General features: G+C 44.2%; 1 protein-coding gene across 6 annotated transcripts in view; it reads left to right on the forward strand.

The window, feature by feature from the left end:
* Positions 1–1,636: 1,636 nt before the first annotated feature.
* The window catches only part of ATRX (ATRX chromatin remodeler), a 98,192-nt gene continuing 80,081 nt past the window's right edge, over positions 1,637–19,747 (forward strand). For 2 of the 6 annotated variants that reach the window (XM_053374466.1, XM_053374469.1), the window contains exon 1: positions 1,638–1,820. In XM_053374466.1, the coding sequence (XP_053230441.1) occupies positions 1,801–1,820 (20 nt within the window). In that variant the 5' untranslated portion in view covers positions 1,638–1,800. Of the gene's footprint in view, positions 1,863–19,747 lie in introns of all 6 variants that reach the window. The other 4 variants (XM_053374468.1, XM_053374465.1, XM_053374472.1 and 1 more) reach the window with 4 other exon arrangements.

A 19,747-nucleotide genomic window follows, 5' to 3' on the forward strand; every position in this document is an offset into this window, starting at 1 on the left:
GATTTCTTTCCGCAGGGCCTGTAAGACATAGTTGTTCCATCTGGCCTTTGGCTTAGAATCAGTTTGATTCCCTCCCCCTCTTTCTTTTTCCTTTCTCCTCCTGTGAAGAGGCTGCATCCTAATGTTTTAATGTTGTATTTTAATCTTTTTTTTTTAATTGTATTTTAATCAACTTGTTTTTATTATTGGTTGTTAGCTGCCCTGAGCCCGGCCTTGGCTGGGGAGGGCGGGGCATAAATAAAAATGTGTTGTTGTTGTTGTTGTTGTTGTTGTTATTATTATTGTCACAGGCTTGGATTCAAACAGCCAGCTTCTGCTTTTACCCTGCTCTCAGCTGTCACGCACTTAGGCTTTTGTCTACCAGCCAGGTGAGGGAAGGGCCCCATCCATTTGCTCTTCTTTTGTTATACTAACAACAGTACTTAGAGCTATTAACTCACAAATAAACTACCTGACAAACAATGGAATCCATCCCTTATATTTTAACCTTTGCTGGATCCAGGACCCCAGAAATTACAAGGGTCTCAGGCATCATGGAGGCTAACATCCAAAACTCACAACACTATTGACAAACAAAATTTCATTTCCCTTTTGAAGGAAAATGGTTTCAGTGCTATCATTGCTGACTGGTTAGAAGCAATGGCCATAGTTTTCCTGCTGTTTCTTCTTGTATTTGTAATCACCAAATTTAAATTCATTTTTGTTTAAACTGAAGTTTTCATCAATTGTATGATAATTTGGTTTGAGAAGCATTGTTTGTTAAATATTTATGAATAATGGATAAAATAAATGCCGAAGAAAAGAAACATATTTAGCAGAAAACCCTGATTCTGAATCCATTAGCATAAGTTTTATATACTGTACTCAGCAATGAAAAATCCTTACCTACCCTCAGTTAAAATAATATCTTATATGCGAAAAAATGATATGTTTAATACCTGTAATTCTGGATTATCTCTCATACAGAAGAGCCACTATGGGGTAGTCATGGACAGTGCTGGACTTTTATTTCCTCTCTAAAATTTATTGTACAATTATAGAATGAATAAATGAAAATTCCGAACACACAGAAGCAACTGTAGCTACATGTTGTAGGGAAACAGTTTCTGCAAAAAACAAAAATGAGATCTGAAAAACCTAAAAAACTCTAGCTGGATTATCTCTCACAAAACAGCCACTATAGGGTAGTTATGGGCAGTGTTCGACTGTTTTTATTTTTCTTAATGTTATTGCACAGAATATTAAACGGTACAATAAAGGAAAATTGCAAAAAGGCAACAACCACGGCCCTACGTATTGTAGGAAAGCAAGTTTCTGGCGAGGTCAAAATGAATCGGCTGACCTTCACTTGGGATAAGGAAAGAGCAGGTGACAGTGCGGCCACAGAGTCAAAAGCTCAACTCATCCTTCTCCGACAACGCGGGAGAGCTGAAGCTACACAAGCGCAGAGCGCGAGCGAGGCAGCCTAACGTCCCGCGCCATGACGTCATGCGCAGGTTTGAATGACGGCAGCTCCTGCTGGGGCCAATCCGGAGTGGCGACGATGCCGGGATGACGTAAACGACCCTAGCAACAGACTGAGCTCTGTCTCGTCCAATGAAAAAAAAAGAAGCGGGCCTCCGGGAACCTATCAGGCGCACCGGAGTGGGCGAGGGAAGGCGGCAGGAGGCTGGTCTCACACTCGCCGACAAGATGGCGACAGCAGCGATGGGGATGGCCGCGCCAGTTGCTTTGTTTCCCACCAGGGCTTGAAGCTCGCCTCCCACAGGCCTGAACGAAAGTGACAGGAGCTGGGGAGAGATGACTGCGGAGCCCGTGAGGTACGCGGCGGCGCCTCGCTACTCTCCCGGCCATGGCGGGCGGTGAGGAATGGGAAGGCGTGGGGGGGTGGGGGAGGAGCCGGAGCTGAGGGGCGATCGCCCTCTCTGCCTCACGCGCGTGGCCTGCCGAGAGGGCGCGGAGGACAGATTAGACAACACCCCCCTCCCGCCGGCTCCTCCCGCCATTTCTTCGAGGTCATTTTATCAGCGGCAGCTCAGGGTGGGGGAGGGAGGTTGGGGAGGGCCGGGTGTCTCCCTTCCCGCCTGCGCATGCCCAGTGTGAGGCGAACGTCCCCCCTCCCCCCTCCACTGCGCCCCCTCCTGAGAGGCCGTTTTCTTCCCCTGGCGGGCGAGGGGGCGGGGCCACTGCAGAGGAAAGGGGCGGGGCTCCCTGCGCAGATCTTGCCACCCGTCCCCTCCCTTCCCTGCCACCCCCCTTTTGCCGGTCACTGATCAGAGTTGCGGGTCCCCTTCCACGCCCACCCAACCGCGCGCGCTGCTCATAGGGCTCCTGAGCGGCCTGTCTTTTGCCGGAACCAGGCCTCGGTCGTCGGGGGGCCGGCGGCATGGTTGATGTTGATCGGCGGCCTCTGCACACGTTTTCCCAGAGACCTTGCGGCGCCCTTTTAAATAGGGGTATCGCCTAGGAAGCATAGCTGTCGACGTTTCCCCTTTTTTAAGGGGAAGTTCCCTTATTCCGAATAGGATTCCTCGCAAGAAAAGGGAAAAGTTGACAGCTATGCTAGGAAGCCGCCTCGTGCTGTGCTACCGGTGCACGGTAGCGCAACGTTGACTGCACCAGTAGCCCTCCGGAGCTTCAGATTAGGGTAAGATGTCGAGGGTTGAATTTGGGCACTTTTGTTCTGCCACCCAGCTACAGACCACGTCCATGCTTAGGGAACTGCTTTGTACTGAGTTGTGGGGAGGGTCGTCTAGCCCAGTGTTGCCTCTGTGTGGATTGGCAGCAGCTGCCCATTGTTTTGGGCAAGAATCTTGCCCAGTTGTACCTGGAGCGGCTTGGGCGGCGTTGAACCCTCGGGCTTTCTCTATGTAAGGCAACTGCCTTACGACTGAGTTACAGACGTTCCTCAAAACGTGGTCAGTACTCAGGGATGCTGGAAGTTGCAGCTGAACAACATCTGGAGGAGTCACAGATTGCAGTCCTGGCATCTTTGGAAGGGTAACAGAGAGGGTGGGGCTGTAGTTCCATGTTGCCTACCTGGTGGTAAGTGCCATTGTGCAAAAGTTGGAAGAAATCATAGTTACCTACATGTGCAGTAGAGAGAGAGTACTCACACACAAAAACACACCTATACATAATAGCAATTATTAACCACCACAAGTGTGTTCTGCGACCAATTGTTTGCATGGAAAGCATACCAGATTTGTTGCCCTGTTTTTTAGCTAATGTGATATATTGGTTCATATATTGGTTCATATGAGAGATGCTATTTTCCCTTCCGAGCATAATAATTCATAGTAGAGCACATTATCTATGTCATGGAAACATTTTGAATAAGTTATTAAGAGGTTGCTTGGAAATGGGATCTGAAATGGATATGTGAATAAATGTACATTGCTCTTTAAAATGCTGATGATTCATCACATGTACGTGCTAGGTTGACTATTGGTTATCTTACCTGTGTGCTTGTTTTGAACTAGTGCTTGTGCTTTGTTTATACTGTATTGTAAAACATTGGTTTCTAAATTTTTTTTATTTGCAAATTATGTAAGTAAATATTTCACACATTGTATATAAACTTTATGTCCCCAGCAGAATAGTAAGATGACTATTATAGTAAGCATAATAACATGAAATAATAAAATGAAACAATACAGTAAATGCAAGCAACAAACCAAAGAAGCAACAGCTTACTAAGAGAGTAACCTCTCCTTCTTTTTCCAGCTTATTTCTAGAGTAATGGGGAGGCAAGGAGGGCGGATCTGGATCTGGACCCTGGTGGAGGGTGGGGTACCCTGCTGCAGACCTGAATTGGATCTCCCACCTACTGCATGGCTATTTACTCTGGGAAAAATGGTTAACATAATTGCTAATTGTGTGAATTACGTCATGTCTAGTTACTTTCTTTGGAACTCTTATTTCCATTGCCTCTTAACTTGCAGTATAGTTCTTTGTAGGCTTCTTTCTGTTGTATCACAATTGATGATAGATGGCTGGTATGTAAATTCTTGTTCAACAACAAATTATTCAGAGTGTAAATATGTGCAATGCTTCATATGTACAAAGTGTGTGATGTAGTTTTTGTGGCTTGTGTGTAGTGCTAAGTATTTCACAATGTGACCATTACAAGTTGGCTGCACATGGAATTAGAATTCCCTATCGTAAATTATAGTATTCACAGTTGAGAGAGAGTATACAATGGTACCTCGGGTTACATACGCTTCAGGTTACAGACTCCGCTAACCCAGAAATAGTGCTTCAGGTTAAGAACTTTGCTTCAGAATGAGAACAGAAATCGTGCTCCAGCAGCGTGGCAGCAGCAGGAGGCCCCATTAGCTAAAGTGGTGCTTCAGGTTAAGAATAGTTTCAGGTTAAGTACGGACCTCCGGAACGAATTAAGTACTTAACCCGAGGTACCACTGTATAAATATATAATTTCTTTTCTCTTCCACACCGATTGGTGAATCCTAAAGCTCAGACTTATCTGCATTGTAAAAAAAAGAAAGAAACTGAGTTCTTCTGTATTGAAACATGTTCACACACCTACACTTGCACTTCTTATCTGTACCAAAATTCCATTCTCTCCCACTTCATGATTTTGCAGCCTAGCTATAAAATACTCCCCCTGAAAACTACAGCAGTCTGCCTGACAAAGAATTCCAGAAGAAGGGTCAGCAGTGGTGGTGGTGCCTGCTGCTAAGATAGAGGCATGGCAACCTCAGTGCCTAGGCGGTAAGCTTGCACCATCTTGCCTGCCTGCCATTGGTGAAGGGTTTTGGGGGTGTACACTCCCCCAAAGTCCCTGGGCCAGAGGCTGCCATGCCTGCCCCAAACCACCAACTGGGCGCCAAAGTTGGAAGATCAAATCTGGTACAGGGAGGGAGGCAGCCCATGGTATCTGGTGCCCCAGGATTCCCCCCCCCCCCCGCAGGCTCCCCACAAACCTTTCAGAGACGGCTGTGCATCCAAAGGGACCACCCAAAGCACCCAGCTCAATGAGCCCTGGCCGTCTGAAGCCCAGCCCTGGGGGTGCTAGGTGGCTTATATCTCTGCAGCCCAGCCAAGACGAACTCCAAGTGAGGATGGCTCCCACTGCAGCAGTTCCTAGTGTCCTGGAACTGTCTGCACTCAAATCACCTGCTCCCTGGGAAGTTGTGTTACTCTGGAGCCCTGGCAGCCTAGGGATGCTGCCAGGCTCCAAGCTGGCCCAAGAGCACAGCATGGCGGCTCCAACAATCTCTAGCAGTGGTGGAGGAACAGCAGCAGTAGCTTGCGCCTTTGGCTGTGGCACACGCTCTCCACCGGCCTTGCTCATGCTGCCCTGGGTGGAGTTAGAGGGTGGGGAGATGGAGGGCCGCTAAAAACTGTGGTTTGCATGTTGGACCACCCTTATCTATATTGTAATCATGTAATCAATGATTTTTTAAAAAGGATTTTTTTTATTTAAATCAGATTTTTAAAATAAAATGCTTCTGGAGAAAAAATCTTTCTAAAGATAGTTTTCTATATAAGTTACATTATAGTCCAAAGGCTTTTCATCAGGAAATATGGATTTGTTTTAAGTTTTTCATGTGTGCTAAAACTCACACACATTTAATTAAAATTTTTTTAATTAAAAAATGTTTAACCACATCAGTTAACAAACATGGATACATATGCTATAATGTTATTGCTTTAATTAAATAAATGGTTTAAATTGTTATTAAGGAAATGATTCTTTTTCTTCTTCCAATAAAGTACAGCAGAAAAGTTGTCCAAATACAAACAGTTAACTTATTAAACCTCACAATAATTTCATAATTATCTGTGTATTTCTAATAGTATAAACATTTTTGTTATCTCTAAAACCTACTCTGAAAATTTATTCTTCCAAAAATGAAACCTTCATATGGTTGTAAATATTAAGATTATACCAGCAAGAATGAGTCTTTCTGTAAAAAAATATGATTTAAATCAAGTCTTACTGACCAGTGATTTAAATCAAGTCTTACTAACTACAGTCATACCTCGGGTTGAATGTGCTTCAGGTTGAGCGCTTTTGGGTTGTACTCAGTGGCAACCTGGAAGTAACGGAGCATGTTACTTCTGGGTTTGGCCGCTCGCGCATGCGCAGACACTCAAAATGACATCACATGCATGCGCAGAAGTGGCAAAACGCGACATGCGCAGACGCGCCATCGCGTCTTACGTTCCATTCAGGATGAGAATGGGGTCCAGAACGGATCCCGTTCGCATCTCAAGGTACCACTGTAGTGATTTAATTCGTGATTTAAATTGATTTGATTTAAATCAAATACACCCTGGTTGTAATCCACCAGGGGTTTTTGTGATGGTGTTGAAGGGTCTGGAAATAGACTGAGCTGTTATAGGGGTTTGTGGCAGACACAAATGTGTTTCTTTGGTAAAGTTGCTGTACTGTGTGGAAAAAGAATGGTAGACAAGCCTTGGAAAGAAAGAAAAGGAGTCAAACAAGGCACACTTGGAAGTTGATTGCTGGTTTGGGATGGGATGTAGCTCACATAAACAAGTGGAAAACGAACTGAACTGAGATGATAGGGCCAGCAGGTGCAAAGGTAAGGGAAGCTGAAGTCCTACCATACATTAGAAATAAATCTTTGCCTGCAAGTTTTCATTAGGAATCTGTTCCCACAAGGTCTTGAATTTCATAATTGCTAATAATGGAAATTACATAGTTCTTATAACATGTATGGTCAATGTTTTGAAGAAGAGTGCAGTAATCTTCTTGTGTGTTATTAGTATCTTCAATTTTTAATGGACTTTGGTAGAAACATGGTAAAACAAAAGAATACTATTCCTGTAAAGAAACCAACTTAATTATTTATTTGTAAGTTTGCATCCTGCCCTATCTTCCGGCTGTTAGAGAGCCCAAAAATACATATTGTTTAGAAGGAGTTATATACAGTGGTACCTCGGGTTAAGTACTTAATTCGTTCCAGAGGTCCGTACTTAACCTGAAACTGTTCTTAACTTGAAGCACCACTTTAGCTAATGGGGCCTCCTGCTGCTGCCGCGCCGCTGGAGCACGATTTCTGTTCTCATCCTGAAGCAAAGTTCTTAACCTGAAGCACTATTTTTGGGTTAGCGGAGTCTGTAACCTGAAGCGTATGTAACCTGAAGCGTATGTAACCCGAGGTACCACTGTAATAGTTTGAAGAGAGGCCTAGATGACTATTCTACAGTGTAAGAAATCCTCAATTGGACCAACAACTGGTGCGGGTCCAGTTCCGACCATGTGGAGATCTCTGCGTGGTGACTGATATCTCTGGCTGGCCCCAGGCTTCCTATGCAGGTAAGCAGAAGAGCTTATTTACTGCATTTATATCCTATCTTTTTCTCCAAGGAGTACACAGTTCAGCCTCCTCCTCAGTTAATCCCTACAACCACTTTGTGAAGTTGGTTAAGAGGCTGTGACTGGCCCTGGATCACCCAGTGAGCTTCCTAGAGTACTTCTATGGGGCAGCTATATAAATTAAGTAGGTAAATCAATATGGGGAAAGAAAATACTACTTAGAGAATGATCTGAAATATTTTTCTTGAAGCTTGAATTTGTTTTATTCTTGATTGTTAGATGTTTGAATGTGATGTAAATTACTTTGATATTTTTCTTTGAAATATAAGGCGGTATATAAATGAAATTAATAATAATAATAGTACAGTCGTACCTTGGTTCTCAAATGGAATCCATTCCAGAAGTCTGTTCGACTTCAAAAATGTTAGAAAATCAAAGCACGGCTTCTGATTGGCTGCAGGAGATCCCCAAATTTCACGTGGGGTGGCAATCTTTATAGTGCAGGCTTTGAAACTTAGGGCTACACTGACTGGGTAGTGTGTCCCAGACCTGGACCTGTTTTAATTCTTTGTATTACCTTTTTAACCAAATGTGCCGAGCCTATTTTGGGGCCATTATATGTTTTATATACATCTGCATTTTAGATTCCCGGCGCTGGCAACTAAATTTTTTATATTATTGTTTTAGGGTAATTTTAAATGTCACAATGCCAGTAATATCATTTGAATTCTGTTTTATCAGGTTGCTTCTCTCTAGCATTTTTGTCGTATCTTGCTATGGCTATATGCTAATGCAATAAAGGCTGCAGGAGATTCCTGCACTCAGTTGGAAGCCACATCAGACGTTTGGCTTCCAAAGAAAGTTCACAAACCGGAACACTTACTTCTGGGTTTGCGGCGTTCAGGAACCAAAACGTTTGAGCCGCAATGCATTTGAGAACCAAGGTATGATTGTAATAATGTTTCATTGCAAAAATAAAATGGCACCTAGACATTCTGTTGTGGTGCCCGTAACTCAAGGTGCCATTGGGCGATTAGTTTATATACCTGAGTTTCTACTACAGTGGTACCTCGGGTTAAGAACTTAATTCGTTCTGGAGGTCCCTTCTTAACCTGAAGCACCACTTTAGCTAATGGGGCCTCCCGTTGCTGCTGCGCCGCCGCTGCGCGATTTCTGTTCTCATCCTGAAGCAAAGTTCTTAACCCGAGGTACTATTTCTGGGTTAGCAGAGTCTGTAACCCGAAGCGTCTGTAACCTGAGGTACCACTGTATATCCCCCCCATGCTGCTTCACTCCCCCAAAGAAAAGGCTTAGCCGTTTCGCGTGTCTCAAAACCCCGTCATCCCCGCATGCTAACATACCAAACACAAGTGGAACAAATTTAAAAAAATTCTCTGCCTTACAGAAAACCTTGATCGCCTTTGCTTGCCAAGGTTTCTCTTCCCCGAACCCCTTCCATTTTAAATTAAGCTTAGAGAAAACTGGGAGAGAGCTTAAGTACAGGCACCTCCCCATTTAAACTGGGGTTATGTTCCGAGGCATCATGCGTTTTAGAGAAATTGCGCATATTGGGAGCACCATTGAAAAATCCTGCAAACACACTCTGAACCTCTGGAAACCCTTTAAAAAACCCAAACTCCACCACAGTTGCTCCCTCCAAACCTCTTAGTTCAAACTTCCAACTCTCCACAGGTCTCAAAGATAGGTGCAGAGGCGCCTGTATTGCACTTGCCAAGGCTCCTGGCAATGCTAGATGCTATTTTTGCACCATTTTTGCCTTTGTCATACTCTCTTAGGGCCATTTTTGCCCCTTTTTATGCCGCTTCCAGTTTTGCAGTGATTCACACGTGCAGTTGTGCATGCCTTGAATGCACATAAATGGGGAGTTGCCTGCATACAGAGCCTTGAGAAATGTGGTTTCTTCTTCTTTTTTCCTCCTCCTCCTCCTCCCTCCTCCGCCCACTCCCTGCCCCCAAGAAGAGAAACAGTTGATTTCAATAAATCGGCTCATCCTAAATCAAGGAAGAACTGGTGACTGTTTTGTTCTGCTTCACTTCCCAAAAGCCGCACCATATATCCATATACAGTGGTACCTCGGGTTACATACGCTTCAGGTTACATACGCTTCAGGTTGCAGACTCTGCTAACCCAGAAATAGTGCTTCAGGTTAAGAACTTTGCTTCAGGATGAGAACAGAAATCGTGCTCCAGTGGCACGGCAGCAGCAGGAGGCCCCATTAGCTAAAGTGGTGCTTCAGGTTAAGAACAGTTTCAGGTTAAGAACAGACCTCTGGAACGAATTAAGTACTTAACCCGAGATACCACTGTACAATACTATATATATTTTTTAAACATTCCCTTTCACCATCTCTCAACTGGACAAATCAGTTCTGCTTGGCACAAAATCTACAAAGTGCCTTCTGGAAAGACTTTTGTTGTTTTTATTAACTGGATTTCTTCTCCCCCTCTTTATCTCCTTTTGTTCTCTACTCGCCCTAAAATCCATCTTGGAAAGAAGTAGGAGATTCTTGTTCTCCTTAGCATTTCTGGATAACCTAATTATGCAAACCACTCATTTAATAATAATACTTGTAAAAGTAAATGGATTTAGGTCAATTGCTTGTGAAATAATTTGTGTTCGTTGGGGAAAGAGGTTGAGGGGGAGGAGTCTAAAGGAGTCTACTGGCACTAATTTTAATAAAGTGCTGGTTCCTCTCCTTCGCCAATATGAATTATGAAAATAGTCACCACACCTGCAGAAATAGGGGAGAGTGGTGAGATTAATATTTTTTCCCTGCTATATCCATTGCACTCTTAATACATGTATGTATCCTAAAAGATCCATGGGGTCACGAAGATTGGGACATGACTAAATGACTAAACAAATCCTAAAAGAAAAAAAATGGGAGAATTGGGAGGGAGAATAGAGATATAAAAGAATGGATTTGTGAGGGGATTTCGAAGAAGTAAAACCCTGGAATATATTCTCTTTATCTTTTCACCAAGTGTGGTGGCACATTTCCCAAACATGGTCCCCCCCCCACCTTCTGTCCTTGGATGACAGGGTAAAGACACAATGGAGAGGACAAAAGTTGTTGTCTTCACACTTTTTGGTGGGAAAATACTTTTTAAAAAATTACTACATTTATAACAAAACAGTGACGTGTCCTTTCACCCTAGCCTTAACAATTACACACACAAATGGTTTTAGCCATTCAGGTCCCCAATCCATGCATGTTTTACTTGGGGGAAGCCCCATTGAACTTGGGTCTTCTGAGAAAAAAGCAGGCGCCAGATCAGGGCTGGAAACAGCTCTCCCCCTCCCCACAAATGCCACTTGCCTGCTACTTCTCTGTCTCATTCTTTCTCAGTCTCCATCCCTCTGATAGTGGTGGCCCCTTCATGCCCTGTGCTTGGACATGTTCATCCTCTCTGGGGGTGGGAGAGAGGAAAACTGATTTGTTCCAGAGAGAAGTCCCAGCCAGCTAGATGTTGGAAAACTCAGGCGCCAGTCAGGGTATGAGAAATCTCAACTAAGTCATGATTGGATGGTTGTCGGGTGCGAAATGCCCCTGGCATTCAGGGAATTTCGAACACTGGAGCTATGCAATATAGGCATGCCCTCTTGCACTGTGTTGCTTCATGGGCCTCTAAGTGAGGTTAGCTTGGTGCAGTTCTCTTGGAAGTGTTCCTGTCATCTAAAGAATGACAGGTGGCTCTAAAATCTAGAACTGCCTTGGAGTAAACTTGGAGTAAAAATGTCTCCAGCCACCCACTTGCTCCACATCATATCTAACTATAAATTATCATTTCCCTTATCCCACCCCCTCAGCTCACCTTTGCTGCACAAAAAGCTCATAGTAGGTAGGCTCTACTTCTCAGGAAATTGCTTCAGCTCCCAATCTTTTTGTTTGCTCTTATCTGTAACCCAGTTTACCCTTTTTGTTACAGGGGAAGTAGATGGGTTTGTCTGTTAGATTGTCCTGTCTGGCTGCCCACCCACCCACCCACCTGGGCTTCCTGCAGCAGAGTCTGAAGCTTCATCACCTTCCTATCATGTACATGGTACAGGAAGGGGATATCATGGCACAGGTCAAAGCCTGGTGACTTCATTGTTTGGTGCTTTCAGCAATGCCCCTTGCCCTGTGGTCTTCCAGCAGTGCTTTGAGGTCAAACACATAATCAGTCAACCTCAGAATATTTTCCTGAACCTTACAGATATTCTAATTACTTGAATTTGGGTGCGTTTTTTTGGACATCCATTGAGAGGGTATCAGATCATTAAGACGGCTACTACTATCCCCAGCACAGCTGTGACCTTAAGTGAAACCAGAATACGAGGAAATAAATAGATTATTATTTACACTGGTGTTCCTTCCTTACCAGCAGGCTTTACATCTCTTTGCCATACCTTTTTCATGTTTTTATTTTTTATCTATAGACAGAATGCTTTAAAATGTTTCCATAGGCTCTTCCTTTTGACAACCAGCAGAGATTAAATTGGGGGATATCTAGAACCTGGGTACTGAGTTGCTTTTTCTTCTTTCCAGTGTCTCTGCTTTCTTTTTGCTCTATATTGGCGAATCACCATCATAGAGACAAAGTAACAAGCAAAATTAAATTCCCAAAATAGATAGGTTGAAGAAAGATTTGAGCTGCTGCTGCTCTGCCTGTGAGTATTAGGGAGGACCGCTCCCCCTTGAAGCCCATTCTCCACCTTGGGCCTGGGGGTGGGCCCCATACTCACCACCACAGCTTATAAGGCTCTAATAATAACACCAATGCTATCAAAGGAGGCAATAATGGGGCTTGGAATTACTACTGTGGAAGGGCAAGGGAGGTATGGCGGTGGGGGCAGATCTTGTAGGCGAAGGGGTATGAGATATGGATATGCTTGTACCCCTTTCTACCTGCACCCCATCCCCAGGGACGAAGGTAGGGTGAGCAAGGATCACCCGCTTCCATCACTGGTGGTGTGCAATGCCAGGTCTATAGGCAACAAAACCGCCACCATTGAGATTTCTTTACCTCGCAGGGGGTTGACCTGGCTTGTGTAATGGAGACCTGGGTGCGCAAAGGAGAAACAGTTACCTTACGAGAGATGGCGCCCCCAGGTTTCTCTGTCCACCAGTTGCGGACTGTGGGTCGGGGGGTGGGGTGGATTGGTATTGTTAATCCGGGAAGATTGTTCTTTCAGGCCTCTATCATTGTCGTTGATCCCCGGCACTGAATGTGTTAGCCTGGTGTAGGGTTCTGAGGAGAACTTGGCTGTCTTGCTGATGTACTGGCCATCTAGTGTACCAGCAGCCACCCTGTCAGACCTGCTAGAGGTGGTGACCGCCTGGGCCTTGGAGTTCCCCAGTCTGTTGTATTGGGGGACTTCAACGTACATGCGGATGCCGCCCCTTCCTTACAGGCTCTGGATCTGGTGTCTTCCACGGCGACACTAGGGCTCTCTCCATTTGTTTCGGGCCCCACATATAAAGCAGGTCACACGCTGGGCCTGATCTTCGGCGCAGGCGTAGATGTGATCACATCCCCCACTATGGAGCTGCCATGGTCTGATCACTATGCTCTGAAAGCCAGGATTGACTTCCCGCTCCTACCCTGCTTAGGTGGCGATCCTATTTGGGCTCGCCTGCAGAGGCTGGTGGATCCTGATAGATTCCATCAGGCCCTGTGGGATCCTGCTCCCCCTGGCAACTCATTGACTGAGCTTGTTGAGGTTTGGAATACCCGGCTCTTGGCGGCCATCAATGAGATCGCATCTAGGCGCCTTCTGTGACCCCGCAGAAACTGGCCCCCCTGGTTTATCGAGGAGCTTGGAAAATGAAGCGGGACCTCAGATGGCTAGAGCGAGTATGGCAGGATGCCCGCAACTGAGCCTCAAGAACATCTTATAGGGCGTTTATGAAAACCTATGAGATGGCAGTGAAGGCTGCTAAGAAGTCCTACTTCTCAGCCTCCATTGCACCCGCTAGCTCTCGCTCGGCGCAACTTTTTAGTATAATTAGGTCTCTAATGTCCAATTTAAATATGAATCAAGCGCATAGCTGTTAGGCATTTGCAAGCTTTTTTGCGGAAAAAGTCCTGACGCTCCACTGTGACCTCCCTGCCAATTTGGATACAATAATGGAACTGGAGGCTCCTTGAGTGTCCTCGGGTCCACTATTGGACCACTTCAACCGGATACTCCCAGCCGAGGTGGACAAACTCTGTGCCAGAAAGCCCACCACCTGTTGACCCGTGTCTGTCCTGGCTGATTAGAGCATGTCCAGACGAGGTGCGGGCCTCCCGGGTGAGATCATCAATTTGTCCCTGGGCTCTGGGACATTCCCTGGGGAATTGAAGAAGGCAGTGGTGTGTTTGCTCTTAAATAAAACATCATTAGATCCTTTAGATCTATCCAATTACCACCTAGTTTTGAATCTTTTGTTCCTGGGTAAGATGGTTGAGAGACCAGTTGCTGAACAGCTTGGCGGATTTCTGGATGAAAAATCGGCTTTGGATCCATTCCAGTCCGGTTTTTGCTCTGGTCATTGGACCAAGACGGCTCTGGCCGCCCTAACAGATGACTTCTGTAGGCAGCTGGATTGAGGCGGGTCGGGGCTGTTGATTCTTTAAGATATGTCAGCAGCCTTTGACATAGTCAACCATGAACTTCTAGACCACCCCCTCACCGACATGGGGATTTGGGGCACAGACCTTCAATGGCTGCGCTCATTCCTCTCTGGTTAGGGACTGAGGGTGGCACGGGGGGGGGGCTGTTGTCGCACTACTCCTTGGTGTGTGTAGCACTGCAGCGTGCAATTCTCTCTCTTTTTTTAAATAAATGTTTATTGGAGTTTTACAAAAGATAGAAATCAAACAAACACATATATCAAAACAGAAAACAGAAAGTACACACTTAATAAAGAAAAGAAAAAGAAAAAGGATCCACTTTTAAATTTCAAGGTTCTATATCCCTCTTTCCTGACCTCCTCACATCTCCCTTTTTTGTATTCCTCTTTATTCCGTCAAATTCAGCAAATTCTAACCCTCTTTCAAACCTTGTTTATAATTATAGATTCCCACTTATTATGTCACTAATTTCCCTTATCTTGGTCCTTTATTTCACTTTATATACTTTGACATAATATTATTCTAGTCATACCCCCCTTCTCTTTTTTAAAATTCTTTTTTCATACCTCTTTTAACCATGTCCCAAATGCCATGTTACCTTCACATCCCACATCATTTTAACATTCAAATGCAGCGTGCAATTCTCTTCCCAATGCTTTTCAACATCTTTATGTGCTCCCTCGCCCAGCTTGTCCGGAATTTTGGTTTGGGTTGCCATCAGTATACTGATGACACCCAGCTCTATCTGTTGATGGAAGGCCATCCCGGCTCAGCCCCAGACACACTGATTAGATGTTTGGAAGCTGTGGTTGGATAGCTACGTGGGAGCTGGTTGAAGTTAAATCCTTTGAAGACAGAGGTCCTTTGGCTGGTTTGGAATGATATGGGGTTGGGGGGACCAACTCCCATCCCTTGCGGGGGCGCAATTAGTGCCAGCGCCTTCCGTCAAGAGTTTGGGTGTAATCTTCGATGCCTCCCTTTCTATGGAGGTGCAGGTTACAGCTACAACAAAGGCGGCATTTTTTCATCTCTGCCAAGCTAAGCAGTTGGTGCCTTACCTCTTTTGCCCTGACCTTGCCACTGCGATCCATGCAATGGTCACCTCCAGGCTTGATTATTGTAACTCACTTTATATGGGGCTGCCCTTGAAGCTGACCCAGAAGTTCCAGCGGGTGCAGAATGCCATGGTGACACTCCTTACGGGGTCTCTGCCATGGGATCACATTCACCCAGTGCTGTAGCAACTGCTCTGACTCCCGGTGGAGTACAGGATCAGGTTTAAGGTGCTGGTTTTAACCTTTAAAGCCCTATACGGCCTAGGACCCTCATACCTACGGGACTGCGTCTTCTGGTATGCCCCACGGGGGACCTTACGGTCTGCTAAGAACAACACTTTGAAGATCCCGGGCCCCAGGGAAATTAGACTGGCATTGACCAGAGCCAAGGCCTTTTCGGCCGTTGCCCCAGCCTGGTGGAACGCTCTCCCACAAGAGACTAGGGCCCTGCGTGATTCAACATCTTTCTTAAGGGCCTGCAAGACGGAGCTGTTCCCCCAGGCCTTTGGGCAGGATGCAGTTTGACTTATTTTCCTTTGTATAAAATAAACCTGAAGGAGGCCCCCAACCCGGTCACAGGTCCTTGTATGCTCAGTGGAAACAGTTGGTTCTGGCAAATATTAACCACTCTCAATTCCAACCTGATAATTGCCACCACAAGATTTTAACTTGTATTTTAATTAATTGATGTCTGTTTTTATACATATTGTGTTGTTTTTATGATGTTAGCCGCTCTGAGCCTGGCGTTGGCCGGGGAGGGCGGGATTCAAATGGTGGTTGTTGTTGTTATTTATTGTGCTGATTAGAGTGGTTCTCGTATGTTATATTTTGAGAAAAATGTTAAGATTGTGTTTCATCCTCAGCTAGATGATTCTTGGAAGAGGAGTTATCTACCAGCTGCACTGGCTCCCGGTGGAGTACAGGATCAGGTTCAAGGTGCTGGTTTTAACTTTTAAAGCCCTATACGGCCTAGGACCCTTGTACCTTCGGGAACGCCTCTCCTGGTATGTCCCATGGAGGACCTTATGGTCTTCAAACAAAAACACCTTGGAGGTCCCAGGCCACAGAGAGGTTAGGCTGGTCTCAACCAGAGCCAGGGCTTTTTCGGCTGTGGCTCCAATCTGGTAGAACGCTCTGTGACAAGAGACTAGGGCCCTGCGGGATTTGACATCTTTCCGCAGGGCCTGCAAGACAGAGCTGTTCCACCAGGCCTTTGGCCAAGGCACAGCCTGACCCCCTCTTTTGGTAATTCTTCACAGAACTCTAGCCCAATGGTTGCCATCAATTGGATTTGAACTGATTTTATAATGAATTGATTTTAGAATGCTGTATTATTTTATTGTTGTTAGCCGCTCTGAGCCCGGCTTCGGCTGGGGAGGGCGGGATATAAATTTATTGTTATTATTATTATTATTATTATTGGCATGATAATGTAGCAGAAGCTGTATTTTAAAGCTCTTTATCCATGTGGTGGGCTCTGCACACAGAGAAATTTCACATCCCAGTTATATGCTCATATTTGCAGACACTGCATGCAAAAGGGGTACATTTGTTAAATTTTGTTGAATACTTTTTGGAGTGTCCATGGATGGAACTGTTCTTTGTTGATTTAACTTGTCAGAAGTAGTCCTGACCAGCTTTGGAAATTAACCAGGCATCAAGTGCATTTTGCACATGGCTATCAGCCACTTGTGACCAATTGAAGATGCCTGGGCACCAGGATGGTACCTGATGTCTCCACTATCTGGAGGTTCATGCCTTGGGATCCTTGGATTTTGCCAGTTTTCACAGACCAACGCATTTTTGGAATTCTATCCATGATATTTTATCTGTACAATCAGAATGAATTTCAGGAACCAAAAAGTTGAATGGAAAGATACAACTTTTGAGCCTTCTGGCTCCAAAATGGCAACTAGACATTATGTTTTGGTGAAAGTAACCCTGGTTTAAGGAGCCATTTGGCACCTAGCTCATATATTTGAGTTTCTAACACTGGTCCTGACTAGGGCTGGGCAATGTTAGGTTTTCAACATTGCAATGTATCATCAGCCAAACAACGTGTTTGGGGTGAAACTGCTTTAGCTCTCATCGCGGGAGCTGAGGCACTTTCACCCAAACATCTGGTGGGCTGGGGCCAATGCAGTTGACTCCAGCCTGCTGCTCACCTCCTGAGCCAGCCCTGATGTCCCAGGGCTCCTTTCTGAGGTTGCCTTCGCTTGTGCAGGGTTGGCAGGCTACTCTGCACCTTTCTCCCTGAAGTTGGACCAGGCTACAGTAGCCAACAGCAGAGGGTCTTAGGAGCAGCAGCAGTTTCGCCAGTGATGTTCCTCATACTGATCCTGGGCGATAAGTTGCTACATCACCCAGGCCTAGTCCTGACCCTGAAATGGTTTGACGAGAATGTCATTAGGCTTCTCAGATATTGGGGCATAGAACATTCCAAGGAGGTAGATAGAACATGCATAGCAGTCAAGTGTGTAGACCTTGGAAGACAGGAGAACAGAATGAGTTTGTTTCTCCCCACATCCTTCACTCCCCCTTTCACTTGAGGCTTATATTTGTTTCTTAACCCAAGAGATGTCTCGAAAACTGGACACTGCTATTTTTGAGAGAGTTTGAGATTGCATGTCATAATGGAAATAGACCTTGCTACATACTGACAATATTTACAAAAAGGCTCCTTGGCCCAGGGAAAGGCACACCACCGACAGAAGAAGAACAACAACTCGGTGCAGTTGGAGGGAAAACTAAGTAACTCACCATGGCTCTGCAACTTCTAAGTTGGAATTGTAATGGACTTAACTCCCCTCGAAAGAGAAAAGGTGTTTTTCATATATTAAGAAAAGAACAATTGGACTTGATTTGTTTACAGGAAACACATGTAATGAGGCTACACAGGAAAATACTTATTAATAAGAGATTGGGACAAGAATTTATTTCGTCTGATAAGGTCAAAAAGAGAGGAGTGGTGATATATGCAAAGGAGAAATTTTCACCGAAATTAATTTTTAAAGATGAACAAGGAAGATATTTGGCAACCGAAATTCAATTTCAAGGAGAGAAATTTCTGATTGTAGGGGTGTATGCACCGAACGAGGGGAAATCTGAATTTTTTAAGAAGTTGCATGAGACTCTTTTGGACTATATGGACTATAATATAATATTGATGGGGGATATGAATGGAGTTGTATCTACAAACATGGACAAGGCACAAAAACAGGTAGTCACCAAAGATGGTAGACTACCAAAAACTTTCTTTGAATTGACTGACAATATGGACTTGATTGACATTTGGAGAACTAAGAACCCCCTGGGGAGAGAGGGAACTTTCTTCTCTGAAGCTAAGATGACATGGACTAGAATTGACCAAATTTGGATTACTAGAGGAATGGCACCAAAGATAAAGAAAGTGGAAATCTGCCCTAAAACTTGCTCAGACCATAATGCTGTAAAGATGGAGATGAAGCAAACAACACCCGGCTCCTTTAGATGGAGGATGAATGACACCCTATTTAGAGATGAAGAAGTATACAAAAAGGCCAAAAAAACTTTGAGAGACTATTTTGAAATAAATATGACTACTAATGTTGAAAAAAGAGTAATCTGGGATGCAAGTAAAGCTGTGATGAGAGGGTTCTTGATACAACAGAACGCAATAAAAAAGAGAAGTCGAAATGAGAAAAAAGATAAAATTTTGGAGAAAATAAAAGAAGGGGAGAAAAAACTGAGAGTAAAGCCAAAGTCGCAGGAGATTTTGAGAGAAATAAAATTATATCAAGTACAATATATGGAATTGATGAATCAGGAAATAGAATGGAAAATTAAACAAATGAGACAGAAGACATTTGAATCAGCGAATAAATGTGGGAAACTACTGGCTTGGCAATTGAAAAAAAGACAAAAACTAAATACCATCACAAATTTGGAAGTAGAAGGAAAAGATATACACAATCCAACTGAGATTAGAAATTGCTTCCAGAAATACTTCAAACAATTATATGCACAAGGGCCACAGAATGAAATGGACATTGAACGCTTTTTGAAAACAAATGGATTACAAAAAATTTCACAAGAAAGCAAACTAATGTTGAATTGTAAAATATCTGACCAGGAGATAGAAGGTGCCATTCAAAATATGCAATTAGGCAAGTCTCCAGGACCGGATGGGCTGACTTCCAGATATTACAGATCTTTGAAAGAGTGGTTATTACAACCTTTGAAGGAAGTCTGTAATGAAATTTTGGAAGGGAAAAGAGCACCAGAATCGTGGAAAGAGGCGTATATTACACTTATATCGAAAACGGAAACTGAAAAGACACAAGAACTACCGTCCCATATCCTTATTAAATGTGGATTACAAATTTTTTGCTGATATTTTGGCTAAGAGACTGAAAAAAGTATTGATTGAGGAGATTTATAAGGACCAAGCGGGCTTTCTACCGGGAAGACATCTATCTGATAATTTGAGGAACATAATTGACATTTTGGAAAAGCTAGAAGTGAATATAAACACTAAAGCAGTTCTGATATTTGTGGATGCGGAGAAAGCTTTTGACAATATCTCTTGGAGTTTTATGAAAAAGAACCTACAGGGTATGGGGGTAGGCCAAGGCTTTGAGAATGGTATAGGTGCAATATACTCTGAACAAAATGCTAAATTAATTGTAAATAATGTGGTTATGGAACAATTTAAGATAGAAAAAGGGACACGACAAGGGTGCCCAATTTCCCCATTGCTTTTTATATCGGTCCTGGAGGTC

The sequence above is a fragment of the Podarcis raffonei genome, chromosome Z (genome assembly GCF_027172205.1).
Source record: "Podarcis raffonei isolate rPodRaf1 chromosome Z, rPodRaf1.pri, whole genome shotgun sequence".
Lineage (NCBI taxonomy): Eukaryota > Metazoa > Chordata > Lepidosauria > Squamata > Lacertidae > Podarcis > Podarcis raffonei.